The 16,596-nt window shown below is 38.0% G+C and overlaps 1 protein-coding gene across 1 annotated transcript in view; it reads right to left on the bottom strand.

Annotated features, from left to right (window-relative positions):
• Positions 1-320: 320 nt before the first annotated feature.
• Positions 321-16,596, bottom strand: part of tspan18b (tetraspanin 18b) — a 37,606-nt gene continuing 21,330 nt past the window's right edge. Inside the window, exons 3-9 of the mRNA XM_022664362.2 lie at positions 16,001-16,096; positions 14,247-14,441; positions 14,025-14,099; positions 13,843-13,941; positions 10,420-10,596; positions 9,911-9,994; positions 321-1,259 (exon numbers count right to left, since the gene is read on the bottom strand). Of these exons, the coding sequence (XP_022520083.1) occupies positions 1,212-1,259; positions 9,911-9,994; positions 10,420-10,596; positions 13,843-13,941; positions 14,025-14,099; positions 14,247-14,441; positions 16,001-16,096 (774 nt within the window). The 3' untranslated portion in view covers positions 321-1,211. The remainder of the gene's footprint in view (positions 1,260-9,910; positions 9,995-10,419; positions 10,597-13,842; positions 13,942-14,024; positions 14,100-14,246; positions 14,442-16,000; positions 16,097-16,596) is intronic.

The raw sequence follows: 16,596 nt of genomic DNA, 5'->3' as shown, positions 1-16,596 counted from the left end.
TGTCAAAAGAAGATTCACAAAATTAAAAACGTCAAACTAACATGACTTCGCCATGAAGCTTCCAGTCCTGCCAAAGCAATTCACACTCAGAATAACTCAAAATCACACCTGCAGACAATCACTGGGGGATTCATTACTGCTAGCAGTACCATGTTTTAGACAGACTTCTTGTCTATTAATTTATTGTTCTTCATAGTAGTGATATGTTGTAACTGTTTTAAGTGCTGCATGAACAATACAAATAACTTTAATATTTTACAGAAAAAGTTTGATGAATTATAAGCAAAGACATGAACTAAATGAGTTAAAAAGAGCCAGTGTTGTTTCCAGCTTGACTTTAATAAAAACTCCTGGAACTTGGCACAGAACTAGTAGCAAACAACTGTTCATATTTTACACTGCATTTCAGAAGTAATAAAAACATTTTTTACGTACATCAGTGCATAAATAACAAAAGATCACAATTTAATACAAGACAGATCTTGCAAATACATCCAGCTACATAATCAAATGTGGAGCAGGATTACTTTTAATTCTGGGGTTGGGGTATTCAATAAAATACAGTGTTTGTAAGAAAATGTCATTTGCTAATAACTGTTGAATAAGACAAAACTTTTATTCATTAGTCATTCAGATTTAATACATACATACAAACAGATGTAAATTCCATCTTAAAATCACACACAAGCACCGTAGCAATAATCAATACAATGAAAAATAAGGAAATGTAAAAACGGGGAAAGGAGCAAGCACAGGATGTTCACAATCACAACATGAATATTTAAAAAAGTGAATATTTACAATATTGTACAGACATATTGTACCTCAAAATTGTTAACATGTTTGTTTGACAAGCTGCTGATGATGCATGTGAAGGGTGAAAGGTGTGGCCTTTTACCCGACCAGAGAGAGAAATTCTCAATAAACACAAATATTTACAAAAACAAGTCAAAACCGCTCAGTAAAAACACCCTGCATTAAAACCAGAGCAGAGTCTTCATCCTCTTCTATCCAACCAGTCTGTATAAAATCCTGGTCAGAAGAACACGTGAACCTACACACACAATAATTCACATCCACTGAATTACTGTTCTGAATTTTATCCTGTTTGGTGTGTTTGTCACTCAGCACCTCAAATGGCCAGATGGGAAGTTCGGGTCTCGCAGATTCATTTATTGAAGTTTAGAATGTTAAGAACGTCCACTGTGCGCTTACTGGATTCCCTTAAATAAACACATCGCAAAAATCATAGCAAAGAGCTGCGAACAGAACAGAAACAAAGCAGTTAGATTAATCATCACAATTTCAACTGTGAAATTAATAAAAAAAAGGAAAGATATAAACAATAAAATAACGTTCAATGCACAAAAAAAAAACTGAAAAAAATGAACACTTATCTATTTATTTATTTTTTACTATCGTATTTTTCGCACTATAAGGTGCACTATTAATGTAAGTCTACTTTCTGGTTTATTTTCACACATAAGGCGCATCACAAGGCGCATTATGCAACACTAGTAAGGAACAGTGGTGTCGCAATGTTTTCCTTCCAATTAAGCTAAGCTAAGTAAACAAAACTGTAACTCTTAAAAATATATATTTTCTTTTAAAGTCAAAACAAGTGCTGGATGTTAATCTACACAGATTTCTCTCCTGAAAACTGTTTATTTGGTGAGTAAAGCGCTTCTGTTTATTTACAGTAAGCTTATATATACAGATTCCAAATAAGGCTGGGTGCAGCAGCATTAGTAGCTAACTGCTACTAGCCATGTTTAGCCATGCTAGCCATGTTTAGCGGCTAATGCCGCCCCACAGCGCTAAACTGAGGAACCCTGAGTGTCCCCGTAAACCACGTAGCTTGTTTTAACATGGTAAACACACAATATGCTCACCTCTGAGCGACATAAGAGCAAGCGCTTAGCGTTGTTAGTGGCTTATGCTAATGCTGCTCCAGCAGTGTTACCCGGGGTTAGCAGCAAACTACAGGCCGATAATACTCATCTCTGAATGTTTAAAGAGCTAGTGATTAGTGCGGTTAGTAGCTAATACAGCTCCAGTATCTGTGCTGGAGAACTAAACTGAAACTCCTGTATTTACTGCTCCTTAATACCTGACTTCAGGACTGTTTCAGCACAACAGACTGGAATATGTTCAGAGAGGCTGCCACCCACAACAACTCCACAGACATTCAGGAGTACACAGAAACTGTCTCTGCCTACATCACCAAGTGCACTGATGATGTAACCGACCTCAAGACCGTCACAGTTCGAGCGAATCAGAAACCAGTCCACAAGCTCCTGAAGGCTAGAAATGCAGCCTTCAGAACAGGTGACCAGGCAGGCCTGAGGTCAGCCAGGGCCAATCTGTCCCGCGGGATCAGGAAAGCTAAGAGACAGTACTCAAAGAAGATTTCCCAACACTTCAGTGACAGCAGAGACACACAGAACCTGTGGCAGGGTATCCAGTCTATCACAGGCTATAAACCACATCCACAGACCTGCGACAGCGACACATCTCTGCTGAACGACCTGAATGGGTTCTTCGCAAGGTTCGAGCCACTCAACAACACACCCGCCCAGAAATCCATCCTTCCTCCTGGTGACCAGGTGCTGACGCTGTCCCCAGACAGTGTGAGGAGAGCATTCAGCAGGATCAATGCTCGGAAAGCTCCCGGGCCTGACAACATTCCTGGCCGTGTGCTGAGAGACTGTGCCTGGGAACTCGCAGAGGTTTATACTGACATTTAGAACACCTCTCTGAGTCAGGCGGTGGTTCCCACATGCTTCAAAGCCACCACCATCATCCCTGTCCCAAAGAAGGCATCGCCATCCTGTTTCAACGACTATCGTCCAGTTGCACTCACCCTCATCCTCATGAAGTGCTTCGAACGACTAGTCATGCATCACATCAAGTCTTTGCTCCCCCCCTCCCTGGACCCCTACCAGTTTGCTTATCGGTCAAATCGCTCGACCGATGATGCCATCTCCACTGTTCTCCACTCAGCCCTCACACACCTAGACAAGAAGAACACCTACGTCAGAATGCTGTTTGTTGACTTCAGCTCAGCATTCAACACAATCGTCCCCCAACAGCTCATACACAAACTGGACAGTATGGGGCTGAGCACTTCACTGTGCAACTGGCTGTTAGACTTCCAGACTGGAAGACCACAGGCAGTGCGGGTTGGCAGCAGCACATCCAGCATCACCACACTGAACACAGGGGCTCCCCAAGGATGTGTGCTGAGCCCCCTTCTGTTCACTCTGCTGACCCACGATTGCACACCAGCACACACCTCCAACCTCTTCGTCAAGTTTGCGGATGACACGACGGTGGTGGGTCTCATCAGCAACAACGATGAGTCACACTACAGGAGCGAGGTGAGCCGCCTGGCCTCCTGGTGCAAACACAACAATCTCTCTCTGAACACAGAGAAGACCAAGGAGATTGTTGTGGACTTCAGGAGAACTCACACACAGCACACGCCTCTGTTCATCAACGGAACTGCTGTGGAGAGGGTGAGCAGCACCAAGTTCCTGGGTGTGCACGTCACAGAGGACCTCTCCTGGAGCACCAACTCAGCGTCACTGGCCAGGAAGGCAAATCAGCGTCTCTACTTTCTCCGCAAGCTGAGAAGAGCTGGAGCCCCCACCCCCATCATGACCACCTTCTACAGAGGGGCCATCGAGAGCATCCTGACCAGCTGTTTCACCGTGTGGTACGGGGCCTGCACAGCATCCTGCCGCAGGACCCTCCAGCGCATCGTGAGAGCATCTGAGAAGATTGTTGGCACCTCTCTCCCCTCCCTTCAGGACTTGTACAGCTCCCGCCTCACACGGAAAGCCCTCCGTCTGGCAGGAGATCCCTCTCACCCACTACACAGCTTCTTCATCCTGCTGCCATCAGGGAGGAGACTGCGGAGTCTCGGGGTGAGGACCAGCAGACTGCGAGACAACCCCATCCATCAGGCTGTGAGGATGCTGAACTCTCTTCCTGCTCTACCCCCCATCCCAATCCTGCCCCCAGCACACACTCACTCAGCATCCTGACCCCCCCACTAATAAAGTACTGAAACTCTGCACTACAATGCACAAAGTACTGGTCCCTTCCAAACGGACTTGCACTACACAACACCTGCACTACTGATATACTTGCACTGTCAATACGCACTTTAATTCCACTTAATTAAACTGTGAACTTTAAGGACTTATGCACCCATTCACTTTACCAGCCTTAAGCTATATACCATATACCGTATTTGCACTACTGTTATTTACTATTTTTACTGTCATCCCATCTCAATCACCATCAATGTTGCACTATTGTCTTACGTATGTTTATTGTGTCTTGCTGTATTGAACATATAGTGTCTCCCACTCTTTTATATTATAATTATATATCTATTTTTACTTATTTACTTATATTTATATATCTATTCCTCCCCCACACCACTGCACCTTGTTTTTGTCTCATGTATGTCTATTTGTGTCCCTGCTGTATTGTACACATGGTGTCTCCCATTCTCCTTTATTATATCTATTATCTGTACCTGCTGTAAAATTGGGAAGGAGAGTAACGTAATTTCAATTCTCTGTATGTCCTGTACACATGCAGTACTGACAATAAAACTACTTGACTTGACTTGACTTGTTATAAGGAGAACTGAAGATTTTTGGGAAATTGAAGGATTTTAAGTGCGCCTTATGGTGTAAAAAATACTGTAAGTATTAATGGAAAAACATAAATAACATAATTTTAATAACATAAATAAATCATATTTTCAGTCTGCTGAGTAAAATACTACACTCTGTAAAGATCACAGACTGTGTGTATATTAGTGTAGAGGGGAGACAGCAGGGGCCTCATGTACTAAAGGTGCGTACGCACAAAAACATTGCGTACGCCATATTTCACGCTCACGGTCTGATGTACTAAATTTGACTTGAACGTGTGAAAGTGCGTTCCCCCACGGAAGTTTTGTTTTGGGCGTACGCCTTTTTTTTGTGCGTATGTATTGTGTTTTTGTCATTTGGCGACACTTAGAGGCGATGCATTGAAATTACAACTATTAAGATATCCTTTATGCACACATTGAAGTAAGCATTATTGGGTAAAATAAAGTAAATTAATCAGACAGTTTCATTGTCTTACAGAAATAATCGTTTAACGTGTTTCCACTTAGCCTAGATCAGGTTTGTGCTGGAGTTGTTGGAGATGCAGCGTTGGCATTACTGGAAAATACTGCTAATGGCCGAATTCATTGAGCGCGCATTTTCCGTGACCATTATGTTTTTTTGGCCCATGATGATGATGGCTTATAAGCAGTTTTAGATTTCCAAGAGCATAAGAAAACAAGCTAAGTGTGTGACGTGTGTCTTTTTGGTAGGCAACTCATTTAAAGCATTTAAATGAAAGCATTTATCTTAGAATAATAAAACTTAAAACATGGGTAATTATACGCTATGCGTATATATTATTATTATTATTATTATTATTATTATTATTATTATTAATAATAATAATAATAATAATAATAATAATATAACATTATACTCTGCGTAATTGAGGGAGGAGTCATGGAAGGTGTGATGTTTTCGTGCATTTGCGCTTGATTTCAAGTTGATTGTAATGTACTAAGAGAAAGTACGTGGAATTCTGCCTACGCACGGTTTGATAAATCCGGATTTTTTTGTGCGTACGGAACTTTTCAGATCTGAGCGTACGGAACATTTTAGTAGGAAGTCCACGCAAGTCTTAGTACATGAGGCCCCAGGAGAACAGTAGTCACTGCGTCTCTTGCGCCCTCTAGTGGCGGGATGCAGTACAATTTTTAACACCCATCCATTCCTGCTAAAGTAACTGGGATATTACACATCCAGTCATTTATTTAGGAAGTTAGGTTTTGTAAATTCTGCCCGGCTCCCTCCTTTTTTAATAATCCTCAGGGCCATATTTTATCGATATAGGAGAGCTGACAACCGTGCACGTTGTAGGTTGATTTAGAGCGTGTCAGTGTGATTTTGCTATCATAACATCAGGAAAAGTACACCTTGCGCAGTTAGACACACACAAAAGGCATGTACTAATTATCTTATTTAATCATGGCTGTTTTTTGGGCGTAACGTGAAATAAAAACCAAGAAATAAACCAAGCTTTTTGCTGGGTTAGACAGACTAGCTTTAGCTTAGCTGGCGAAAATGATGGTGAAACGCAATCAGTAATTCAGTTCAAGAATTAAAATAGTTACAATAAATAAAATAAGCTGATATCCATGCTGTAATTAGCTAAGACTTAATTATCTAAGTAAATATCTTATATGTAATCTGTGGGGTTCAGGTAAAGTTTCCTTTTCTTTTATCTAAAGTTAAATTACACAGGGTTAGTTTCTATAGAAGCTAATGTTTACTATTGCAATTATATATTATAATTCATGTTTAATATATTGGTATATATCAATAAGTAGTTGGGTTTGTGAACAGTAGTCTAGACCATAGTCATTTAATTTCCTCTAGTTATTATTATTAAATAATTAACCAATAAACCATTAACAATATATTTGTATATAGGTTCGTAGGGCATATGTTCATGTTGTGAACATGAACAGTTTTTACATTTTACAGGTTTACAGCTTTCAACAGTGTAGAATTTATTATTATTATTACAAAATATTATTCACAAACTATGTGAACCCTTGTAAAATCCCTTTTTCATATACCTTCTTTAAACCTAAGTTTAATTAATTATGTGTTTTTAAAGATCATTTTAATACACTTGAAGTATATTCTAAATTGTGTATACCTTACTGACACTGGGAAAAATACACTAAAGTGAACTTTTAGTATAATTAAATGTGTTTTTTAATTGAGTATATTAAATAGAAAATTTTAGTACTTTACCTAATTGAACATACTTTTAATTCCCTTAATTATACTTCCTCAATATCATAGCAAACTATTTCTAAAAATAAACAGCAGGATGTGTGTCACGATTGGCTCAGTTCTTCTCTCCTAAATTCACTTGTTATTTGCTGAAGATTCACTAAATGCTGTTCTGTAAATGGGTTTGCAGTCAGAATATTAAATGGCTCTTAAATACAGATAGCTTACTTATACAAATATATATATAACACTAATAATGTATTTTTAAATGTTTATTTAGTGTTTTTCCACAATATTTAACAATATACATCTGGATGCAAACATATTGTTACACACTACTAATAGGACTCACAATAATGGTGATCACAGTGATATCCACAGTACAAAATCCAGAAAACAGAAAATAAAATAAGTATATATATATAAAATTACAATAGTGAGTATGGACAATCAGTGTTCTTGTGCTTAGATCTATTCATTCTTATTTAACTCAGTGGTGTCATCCATTTCCCATTTCCTCCAGTTCTTAGCAAATGTTTTTCCCCTTAATCGGAGCTGAAAGTAATTTTTTCTAGTACATAGATTTGTTTAACAGTTTGTACCCATTGTTCAAAAGTGGGGGGTTCAGTCTTGTACCAATTTCGTGTTATTACTTTTTTGCTTGCTATCAATAAGATCTTAGTTAGATATCTATCACTATTTAGGACATATTTATTTATATCACCAAAGTACATAACCTTACATGTGTTGGGAATCGGGTACTCCAAAATGTCTGTAATAGTATAATTTATTTTCTCCCAAAAACACTTAATTTTATTACATTCCCAAAAAATATGTGTATGATTGGCCACCGTACTTCCACCGCACACATCCTCCAACATGATTGGTGTTGCCCAGTTTGTTTGCTCTTTATTTCAGGTGTTATAAAATAGCGAGTCAGATTTTTCCATCCAAATTCTTTCCATATTCTTGAGTTAGTTGTAGTGTGTTGCGTTATATTCATTCTAGTCCATTACTCCTCTGTGATATCATCGCCAAGCTCCTTTTCCCACTTAGCTTTAATGTACACAGTGGAAGAAGCACTGCATTCTCTTAGACTTTGTCACTCTGAAATTTATACCACTGTATATCTTTACTACTGAATCAATGACTGCATTTTGAGCCTTTGGGATTTGTTTGCCTTGTAACTCTGTTGTGAAATAGTTCCTTAATTGTAGATATCTAAAAAAATCTCCATCACTCAGGACAAAATTTAGTTTTAGTTCTTGAAAACGCATTAGATTTCCATTCTTGACAATTGTGCACATTGCTGTGATTCCGTTTATTGCCCATTGTTTAAAGGTGTGATCTGCCTGACTTGGTTTGAATCTCTCAGCATAGGCAAACCAATTTAGCAATTGTGCTACTTGTCCTAATTTGTATTTTTTTAATAGATCAATCCACATATCTAGTGTGTGGGTGGTGATGGGGTCTATCGAGCCTTGTAATTTCTTTACAAGTTTCATATCACCAACCAGAGACTGGATTGGGAATTGCAAAACTGTCTTCTCTATATCTTTCCACCTTGAACAGTAGTTTTTGTCTCACCATTTAAGTATAGGTCCTAGTTGAGTTGCTTGATAATAATCCTTAAGATTAGGTAAAGACAGTCCCCCCTTGTCCTTGGGCAGTTGTAGTGTTGAGTAATTTGTCCCAAATTTGGAACCTTTCCTTCGGTATTTTTAGGGGAAGAGAATGAAACATGTATAAGGAACAACATTTATTTTAATTATTTTAATAATTCTAGAACTAAAATCTAGTGGTAAAATAGACCAGATTTCCAAGTCTCTTTTAATCTGTGAATGGATCTGGTCAAAATTTGTTGTGAAAAGCTGAGAGGGTTGCTTTAAAAGAATTACCCCAAGGTACTTTATTGCCTCTTCTTCCCTTAACAGCTGAAACATCTTTTGGATTTTTTGGGAGGGAATATAATTAAAAGCCAGAATTTGTGTTTTATTGACATTCACCTTGTAGCCTGAGTGTCTTCCTTATGTATTTAGCAGTTCCATCAGCTTTAAAAAGCATGTATTAGGATTCCTCAAATAAACTATAATATCATCTGCAAACAGACTAATAATATGTATTTGTCCTTTTATGGTAATTTCCTGTAGTTCTTCACTCTGATGTATAGCTTGCGCCAAAGGTTCAATATATAGGGAGAAAAGGAGAGGTGACAGGCCACACCCCTGTCGAGTGCCTCTTTTGCTCTCTTTCCCGTAAGACTGAATCGTTCCAGTACTAAATATAGAATATTCCAATTCACACTGTCGAAAGCCTTCTCGGCATCTAGGCTAATCAACATAGCACTCATTTTGGTCTTTTGTATTGAATCAATAATATGAAGAGCTCTTCTGACATTATCTTGTGTTTGGCGACCTATAATAAAGCCTGTTTGGTACTCGTCAATTAGATCTGGCATAAAGGTCATATATCGTTTGGTAATAATGGAGGTATAGATCTTATAGTCTATATTAAGGACTGAAACAGGTCGGTAATTACTGCAATGTTCTGGATCTTTGCCCTCCTTGGGAATTACTGAAATTATTGCATCCTTCCAAGATGGTGGTAAGTGTCCTTTTTCAAGAGTCCAATTAAAAGAGGAGACTAGTAGAGGGGTTAATTCTTCTTTAAACATTCTGTACCATTACGCTGGAAAGCCGACACTGCCTGGAGATTTGTTTGTTTTAAGTATATATATTGAATAATGTATTTTTAAAAGTTATAAAATCTGTATCTATAACATTGTTTACAGATTTTTTGTCATTGTTCATTTTTTCCCAGATTTTTATATAAAGACTTATATACAGTCTATGGTTGAGATGATCTTGGGTACTTGTAGTTTATTTTATCACCACAAGAGGGCAGCAGCTCTTAACAATTGTACGCCAGATATATATATTTTTTATAAATCTTATTTTTTTTAGATTGTTTAGGTACTCATGTATTAATACATTATTGATACCTGCAGATACAAAATAGAATAAAATATTTACCTCAATTGTAAGTACAACAATAGCCAGGGCACCGGCTATATAAATGTACATCTCAAAGTAGTCTACAACCGATGAGTAACAGCCCTGAAACAGAGAATTACAGTAGTATGAGATTACATAAAAAAAGTTTTATTAAATGTGTGTGAGCTTTGTGTGTTAATTCTTCAGTTTAGTGTAGTTTAGTGGCAGTAAACCACATTAAGAACTCGCACTTTTAATCATTATCTCTTTCTTATTTCTCTCATTCTCTTATACGTGTTAGTGCACACACAAACAGCATAGAAATGAATAGTTTTCTTGCTTTATTTCAGTGTTGTGTTATCAGTCTCCCTCCTTAAACTTGTAGAATTTAAATCAAATAAAAACAAATAAACAAATAAAAAGTATAAATGGTGCATTTATGTGGAATTTAAAGGTCAATAATACTTTATACCAGTGATTTATTGTTTGAGAAATTAATTGATTAGGATTTAAATACTGGATTAAAATGCCTGTGGTGAGTATCTGACCTTGTTGTTGCGATACAGCATGTTGCCGGAGAGGCACTCGTCCTTGTTGCTGAAGCTCACGTCTCCCAGGTGGCTGTTTTTCCGGCAGCAGGCCTCTGGAACTACCTGGCTGGGGTTGAGGACATGGAAGAGGCTCTCCTCGAAATCTTCAGGACTATTCACACCACAGCAATCAAACTACAGACACAATAACAAGGATATGGGAAAGACAGGCACAGAGGAAGAGATTATATATTATTTAGTATATTACAACTTTACATTACTTACTCATCTGGACTTTTATTCTATTAAACATTTAATGCTCCATTAATCTTATATATAATCTAATCAGTTTACAGGGAACAATTAAATATGAGACCCATGTATTACACATACAGCTCTGGAAATTAAAAAAAAGAGACCACTTCAGTTTCTGAATCAGTTTCTCTGATTTTACTATTTATAGGTTTATGTTTGAGTAAAATGAACATTGTTGTTTTATTCTATAAACTACAGACAACATTTCTCCCAAATTACAAATACAAATATTCTCATTTAGAGCATTTATTTACAGAAACACTGAAATTACTGAAATAACAAAAAAGAGCTTTCAGACCTCAAATAATGCAAACTGAAAATGAAAAACAAGTTCATATTAAAAGTTTTAAGAATTCAGAAATAATCAATATTTGGTGAAATAATCCTGTTTTTAATCACAGTTTTAATTTCATGCATCTTGGCATCATGTTCTCCTCCACCAGTCTTACACACTGCTTTTGGATAACTTTATGCTGCTTTACTCCTGGTGTAAAAATTCCAGCAGTTCAGTTTGGTGGTTTGATGGTTTGTGATCATCCATCTTCCTCTTGATTATATTCCAGAGGTTTTTAATTTGGTAAAATCAAAGAAACTCATCATTTTTAAGTGTTCTCTTATTTTTCTGAAGCTGATAGTGATATAATAGACAATAGACATAATAGACAGTTACATATAAAGCACCATGCACTTTACTTTACCCTGCACCTATTGTATCCAACTCACACAGCATTCTGCACCCTGTACTTCACACACAACTTATCATAGTTACTCTGTTACATACTGGACTATTCCCTCGCTTCCACACACATACTCCAGATATCTGCACATTTATATAGCCTTGTAATATCTATATATTCAGTTATATTTTACCTTAAATAATACAGTACAATGCCATATATCTACAGTGTATATTGTTTCATTTTTATCATACTAATTCTTAAAATTCAAGTTCCTTTTCCACGTTTGCTGATTGTTGCCAGGAGGTCTGTTTTAGCTTCAGTCCACAAGCTGATCGGGCTTTTTGAGATTTTTGTGGCGAGCTGAAACTGCAAATAACCTGAGCTTGTTGTGACTCAGCTGAACCTTCATGCTGGTCTTGGGAGTCATATGAGGTTTTTGATTTGCCTTCTTTACAAACACACAAAAGATTCTCTCATAGATCCTTCAGGCATCATACTGACCTTCTGAACTGCCTTCTTTCCTTTATAACTGTCCTCACTGTTGAATCCACAGACTTGTAGTCTTCCTCTGCTGTACAGAGCTGCACGGGCTGCTTTTAGACTGAGATCTTTAGACAGGTGCTTATAGGAGGTCAGGGTTGCTGAGTGTTAGCATACGGTTTGGGGAGTCTGGTAATTTTTATTTAATTACATCTGTTATTATGCTCCTCCCTTTTATGATGGCTCATCATGATATACTGCTGAGAGAGAAGATCCAGCAGATTATTGAGTTCATCAAACTCCTTATACTGATCCCAACTGCAGAGGAAGAACCGGTCTTTAGTCTGTAGCCAAGTTTAGCTGTATAACTCCTCTACTGCAGTCTAGCTCCGCCTGTCACCATAACTACGTCATTGATTTATCATACAATATATGGGCATGAGTGCAGTCATTTATGCTGACCTCAAAATTGCTGATGGGAACCCATTAACCTGAATGAGCTGAAATGTTTAAAAAATACTTTTTAACTTAAAAAAAAAATTATTACATTTATTTAAGCATTATTTACAATATTAAAAATATACAGGTCTGGAAAAATATAAGATAGCACTTAAAATTATGAGTTTTTTAAATTATACCAAATTAAAAACCTCTGGAATATAATCAAGAGGAAGATGGATGACCACAAACCATCAAACCACCAAACTGAACTGCTTGAATTTTTACACCAGGAGTAAAGCAGCATAAAGTTATCCAAAAGCAGTGTGTAAGACTGGTGGAGGAGAACATGATGCCAAGATGCATAAAAAAAACTGTTATTAAAAACCAGGGTTATTCCACCAAATATTGATTTCTGAACTCTTAAAACTTTATGAATATGAAATATGAACTTTTTTTTTGCATTATTTGAGAAGCGGTAAAGTCAGTACAGAGTTATACAAGAGCTTCAGTTTAGTTCTCTGGCAGTATTAGCATTAGCCGCTAACCTTGCTAAACACTAGCTCTCTCAGCGTTCAGAGGTGAGTATTATCCGCCTGTAGCCTGTTGCTAACCCTAGCTAGCACTGCTGAAGCAACATTAGTATTAGCCGCTAACTGTGCTAAGCGCTAGCTCCTTCAGCATTCAGCACTCCTGGAGCAGCTTTAGCATTATCCACTAACCGCACTACATGCTAGCTCTTAACCTTACTGTACATAAACAAACTTGCTTTACTCACCCAAATAAACATTTTTTTATGAAAAAATCTGTGTAGATTAACATCCATGTCACTAATACAAATTATAAAAAGATTGTAAAAAGTAAAATCTCTTTTGAATGATCCTGTTTCCTTCATTATGAAAAGCATGAAAAATGAGTATTTGAGAAGTTTCTTCATCTCATAACGAGATTACTAGCTTTTTGTGATCAATATTTCCAGTACTAAAATATTATAGAGAAACACCTACACACTCACTGAAACAAAAACATAGACAACACCACATACAGCAGCTACGGCATGTCTGTGTGAATTCAGTGTGTTTCTTTTAATTAGGGTGGAGCTTTTTTTAAGCTGATTAATCATTTAACTGCTGGAAGGCCTAATTTATACTGGACAGTAGATACTCTTTCCTTTCGCTTTTTAATGCAGGTTTATTGCACTCTATGCAGGAAGCGCACCTGCATGACTCTCCACAGGAGGGCACTGCTCACAATCAACTGGCTCCAGCTGTAATTAAAATGTATTACCGGTAATGTAACAAATGTACAAATGATATCCCCCTATAATCACTCTAGTCCTAACATGTAGCTGTAACCTAATTAATTACTTTTTACCTTTTTGTCTGATCACTGATTAAAACAGTTACTACTTTACTACCCAACCCTGGGCATGTTAAAATGTGAATGGAAATTATGGAGATATTATAGAGAATGGTGCCTAATTTATTCTTTTACAGTGCTGACTGACAGCTGAAGAGGACAGACATACTGTTTTCATGATGGCATTCCACGTAGTGGTCAGGACATCAGAGGTGTTGTAGCCTTGGTAGTGTTTCCTCAGTTCTTTTGTGAAGTACTCTTTGGTCAACTGTGTGAACAAACAGAGGATTGTAAAAGGTTGTAAACGGTTTAGTGCCAGATTACAAACCACCCCCTGAGAGTGACACTTACGTGCTCCCGAAAAATGAAAGCCAGAATAGCAGTAGCCAGCTCTGCTAGGAATATAACGAGGATGAACATAAAGAACTAGAGAAAAGAGAGAGAGAAAGAGAGAGAGAAAACATTATATTTATGAAGACAATTACTAAATTCACTCTCTAATATTAATAATGCATAAGGGAACAACAAACCACTTTGTTATAAAAAAACTAAAACAGACTGATGAGCACTCACAAACAGCAGCAGACATTTGTTCTCCCTCAGAGCTCCACAACAGCCCAGGAATCCCAGCAGGAACAGCATGCCACCCATAGCCAGTATGATGTAGACTCCAGTGAAGAGGAGGGGGTTGGCAGCCACTATCTCTCTGAAGTCTGTGGGGTCCACCAGCATCCACACCCCGACTCCCAGCAGAAATGAGCCTCCTAACTAAAAGAACCAGGGAGTAAAGAAAAGCGTTAACGACCTGCTACAACAGATTCAGGACAAATACTGAAGCCAAGAGACAGTTCCAGTTTCTGCAGCTCATACTGATCTGAATGATTCTGTACAGCAGATTTTACTTATACAATGATCATTTCTGTATCTGAAGGATAAATAACAATAATAACAACACACCATACATTAAAAATAATCCCTCCAATATGTACTGCTTATTACTGATGAACCATGAGAGAGAGAGAATGAGTGGGAGGGAGAGGGAGGGAGAAAAAGAGAGAATGAGAAAGAGAGAATAAAAGAATAAAAGAATGAGAGACAAAGAAAATGTGAGAGCGATAGAGAAAAAAAGAGGGAGAGAATGAAAGAATGAGCAAGACAGACAGAGAGTGAGAAAGAGAGAGACAGTGAGAGAGAGAAAAAGAATGTGGGGGTTGAAAATAAATCTCCTGTTGTTTTCTGCAAATTGTAATTGTCACAGTGAATCCCAACATCTTCCCAACCCCAAAACACACACACACACACACACACACACATACACGTGGGCACACGCACAGATAAATGCGTGGGTTGATGAAAAAACGGCTGTGTGTGTGTGTGTGTGTGAGAGAATGAGTGTGTGTGAGAGAGAGTGTGTACAAAGCTCTTATCTCAGGACACACACATGCATGCACACACACACACACACACACACACACGAATCGCACCCCACATATGAATACACCCCCTCTCCCTTCCTGATCCAGGGTTGGAATTCTTTTCATAGATTAGACATTAATAATCTGTCAGTCTGAGACCTGTTTTAAAGACGCAGTCATAATGCATCAGCACATATCTCCTAACGAACAATAATTTCAGTAAAAACAATAAAAAGTGTTGATCCAGTAGTCCCAGGTTTGTAATGGTAAAAAACAATATATAAGTGTCAGCAGCACTGTTATTCCAGTCAGCCTGACTGAGTCTGTTTCTATTATTGCTGCTAATTAATTTCCACACTGAGCATTATGAAGGATCTCCTACCTAAACAATATTAGTAGTAATTAGTAGTGCTCAAGTTCTGAATAGTTTTACACCTTGCCTCTACCCCTTTCCTGATTCTCATTAGGCTGGAAGGGTTCAGAGGCGCACTTCAAACAGAGGGGTATGAGAATCTCTGGTAAAATGGCAACACAAAATAACGATTAGCGCTATTTTATAGAGTTTAATGTGTAGTTTCAATGTTTTATGGCTGAATTCTTTATAACAAGTATAAAACAGGTCGCTAGTTATCTCAGTAGCTAGCTAGCTAACTTTCCCGTTCCACCTTAAATGGTGCAACAGACGGCAGAAGCTTGTCAGCATCTGTGGAACAAGGGGAAGTGATGCACTGGAAAAGAAGGGGTAAGGGTAAGTGGTAAGGCCAAGGGGTGAAATGGGATTTGGCCTAATGATCAGCTTCTCCTTTGAAGGACAATTGGGTTTGAAGTGAAAATGTATTAAATGGTGGTTCTGCTCTTTAATGAAAAACAATTGAATTGAACAGAATTGATAAAAGATGGATAAATACTCACAAAGATGAGAAAGTTAAAGACGAACATGAGATATTTGATGCAGCTGAGGCAATCACCCTCCATGCTGGTCCCTCTCGCTGAAGCCTCCCCAAGACCCTGCAGGAAAAAGCATGATTTGTAAATGAACCCAGGCTGAAACGCGCGAATAAAGTGAAAAAAATATCCTGCAGATTCTTAGTTTTAGTTTAAAACCATTTTTTTAGCCCAAACAGGCACATGTGAAACAATAAACCCATTATAAAATTGCATTTAGCTTTCAGAAAGAAATGGTCTCGACCACCTGACTGACTCTAAAATATGGCTTTTCATGTGCTGGATGTAAGTAGACCCTTCTGTTGCGAAGATCCAGCTCCCGTCCAATAAAACACTCACTGAAATGACCTCCTTTCACAGCAGCACTTTACCTAAATGGGGGGCCTTTTCCATTATTCTAGGTGGCGCTGCCCTCAACTGACACAGATACCACTCAAGGCCAGTTCATCCAAAACTATCAGTGTGACTGTCGAGCGAGAGAACGACAGACAGAGAAACAGAGGAGAGAGGTAAAGAATGAAAGCTGCAGGCTGAGACACAAAAGAAAATAAAAATATATAAAT

The sequence above is a fragment of the Astyanax mexicanus genome, unplaced genomic scaffold (genome assembly GCF_023375975.1).
Source record: "Astyanax mexicanus isolate ESR-SI-001 unplaced genomic scaffold, AstMex3_surface scaffold_37, whole genome shotgun sequence".
NCBI classification, from domain to species: domain Eukaryota; kingdom Metazoa; phylum Chordata; class Actinopteri; order Characiformes; family Acestrorhamphidae; genus Astyanax; species Astyanax mexicanus.
The sequence above is the reverse complement of the archived record's forward strand: the minus strand, read 5'-3'. Positions and strand labels throughout refer to the sequence as shown.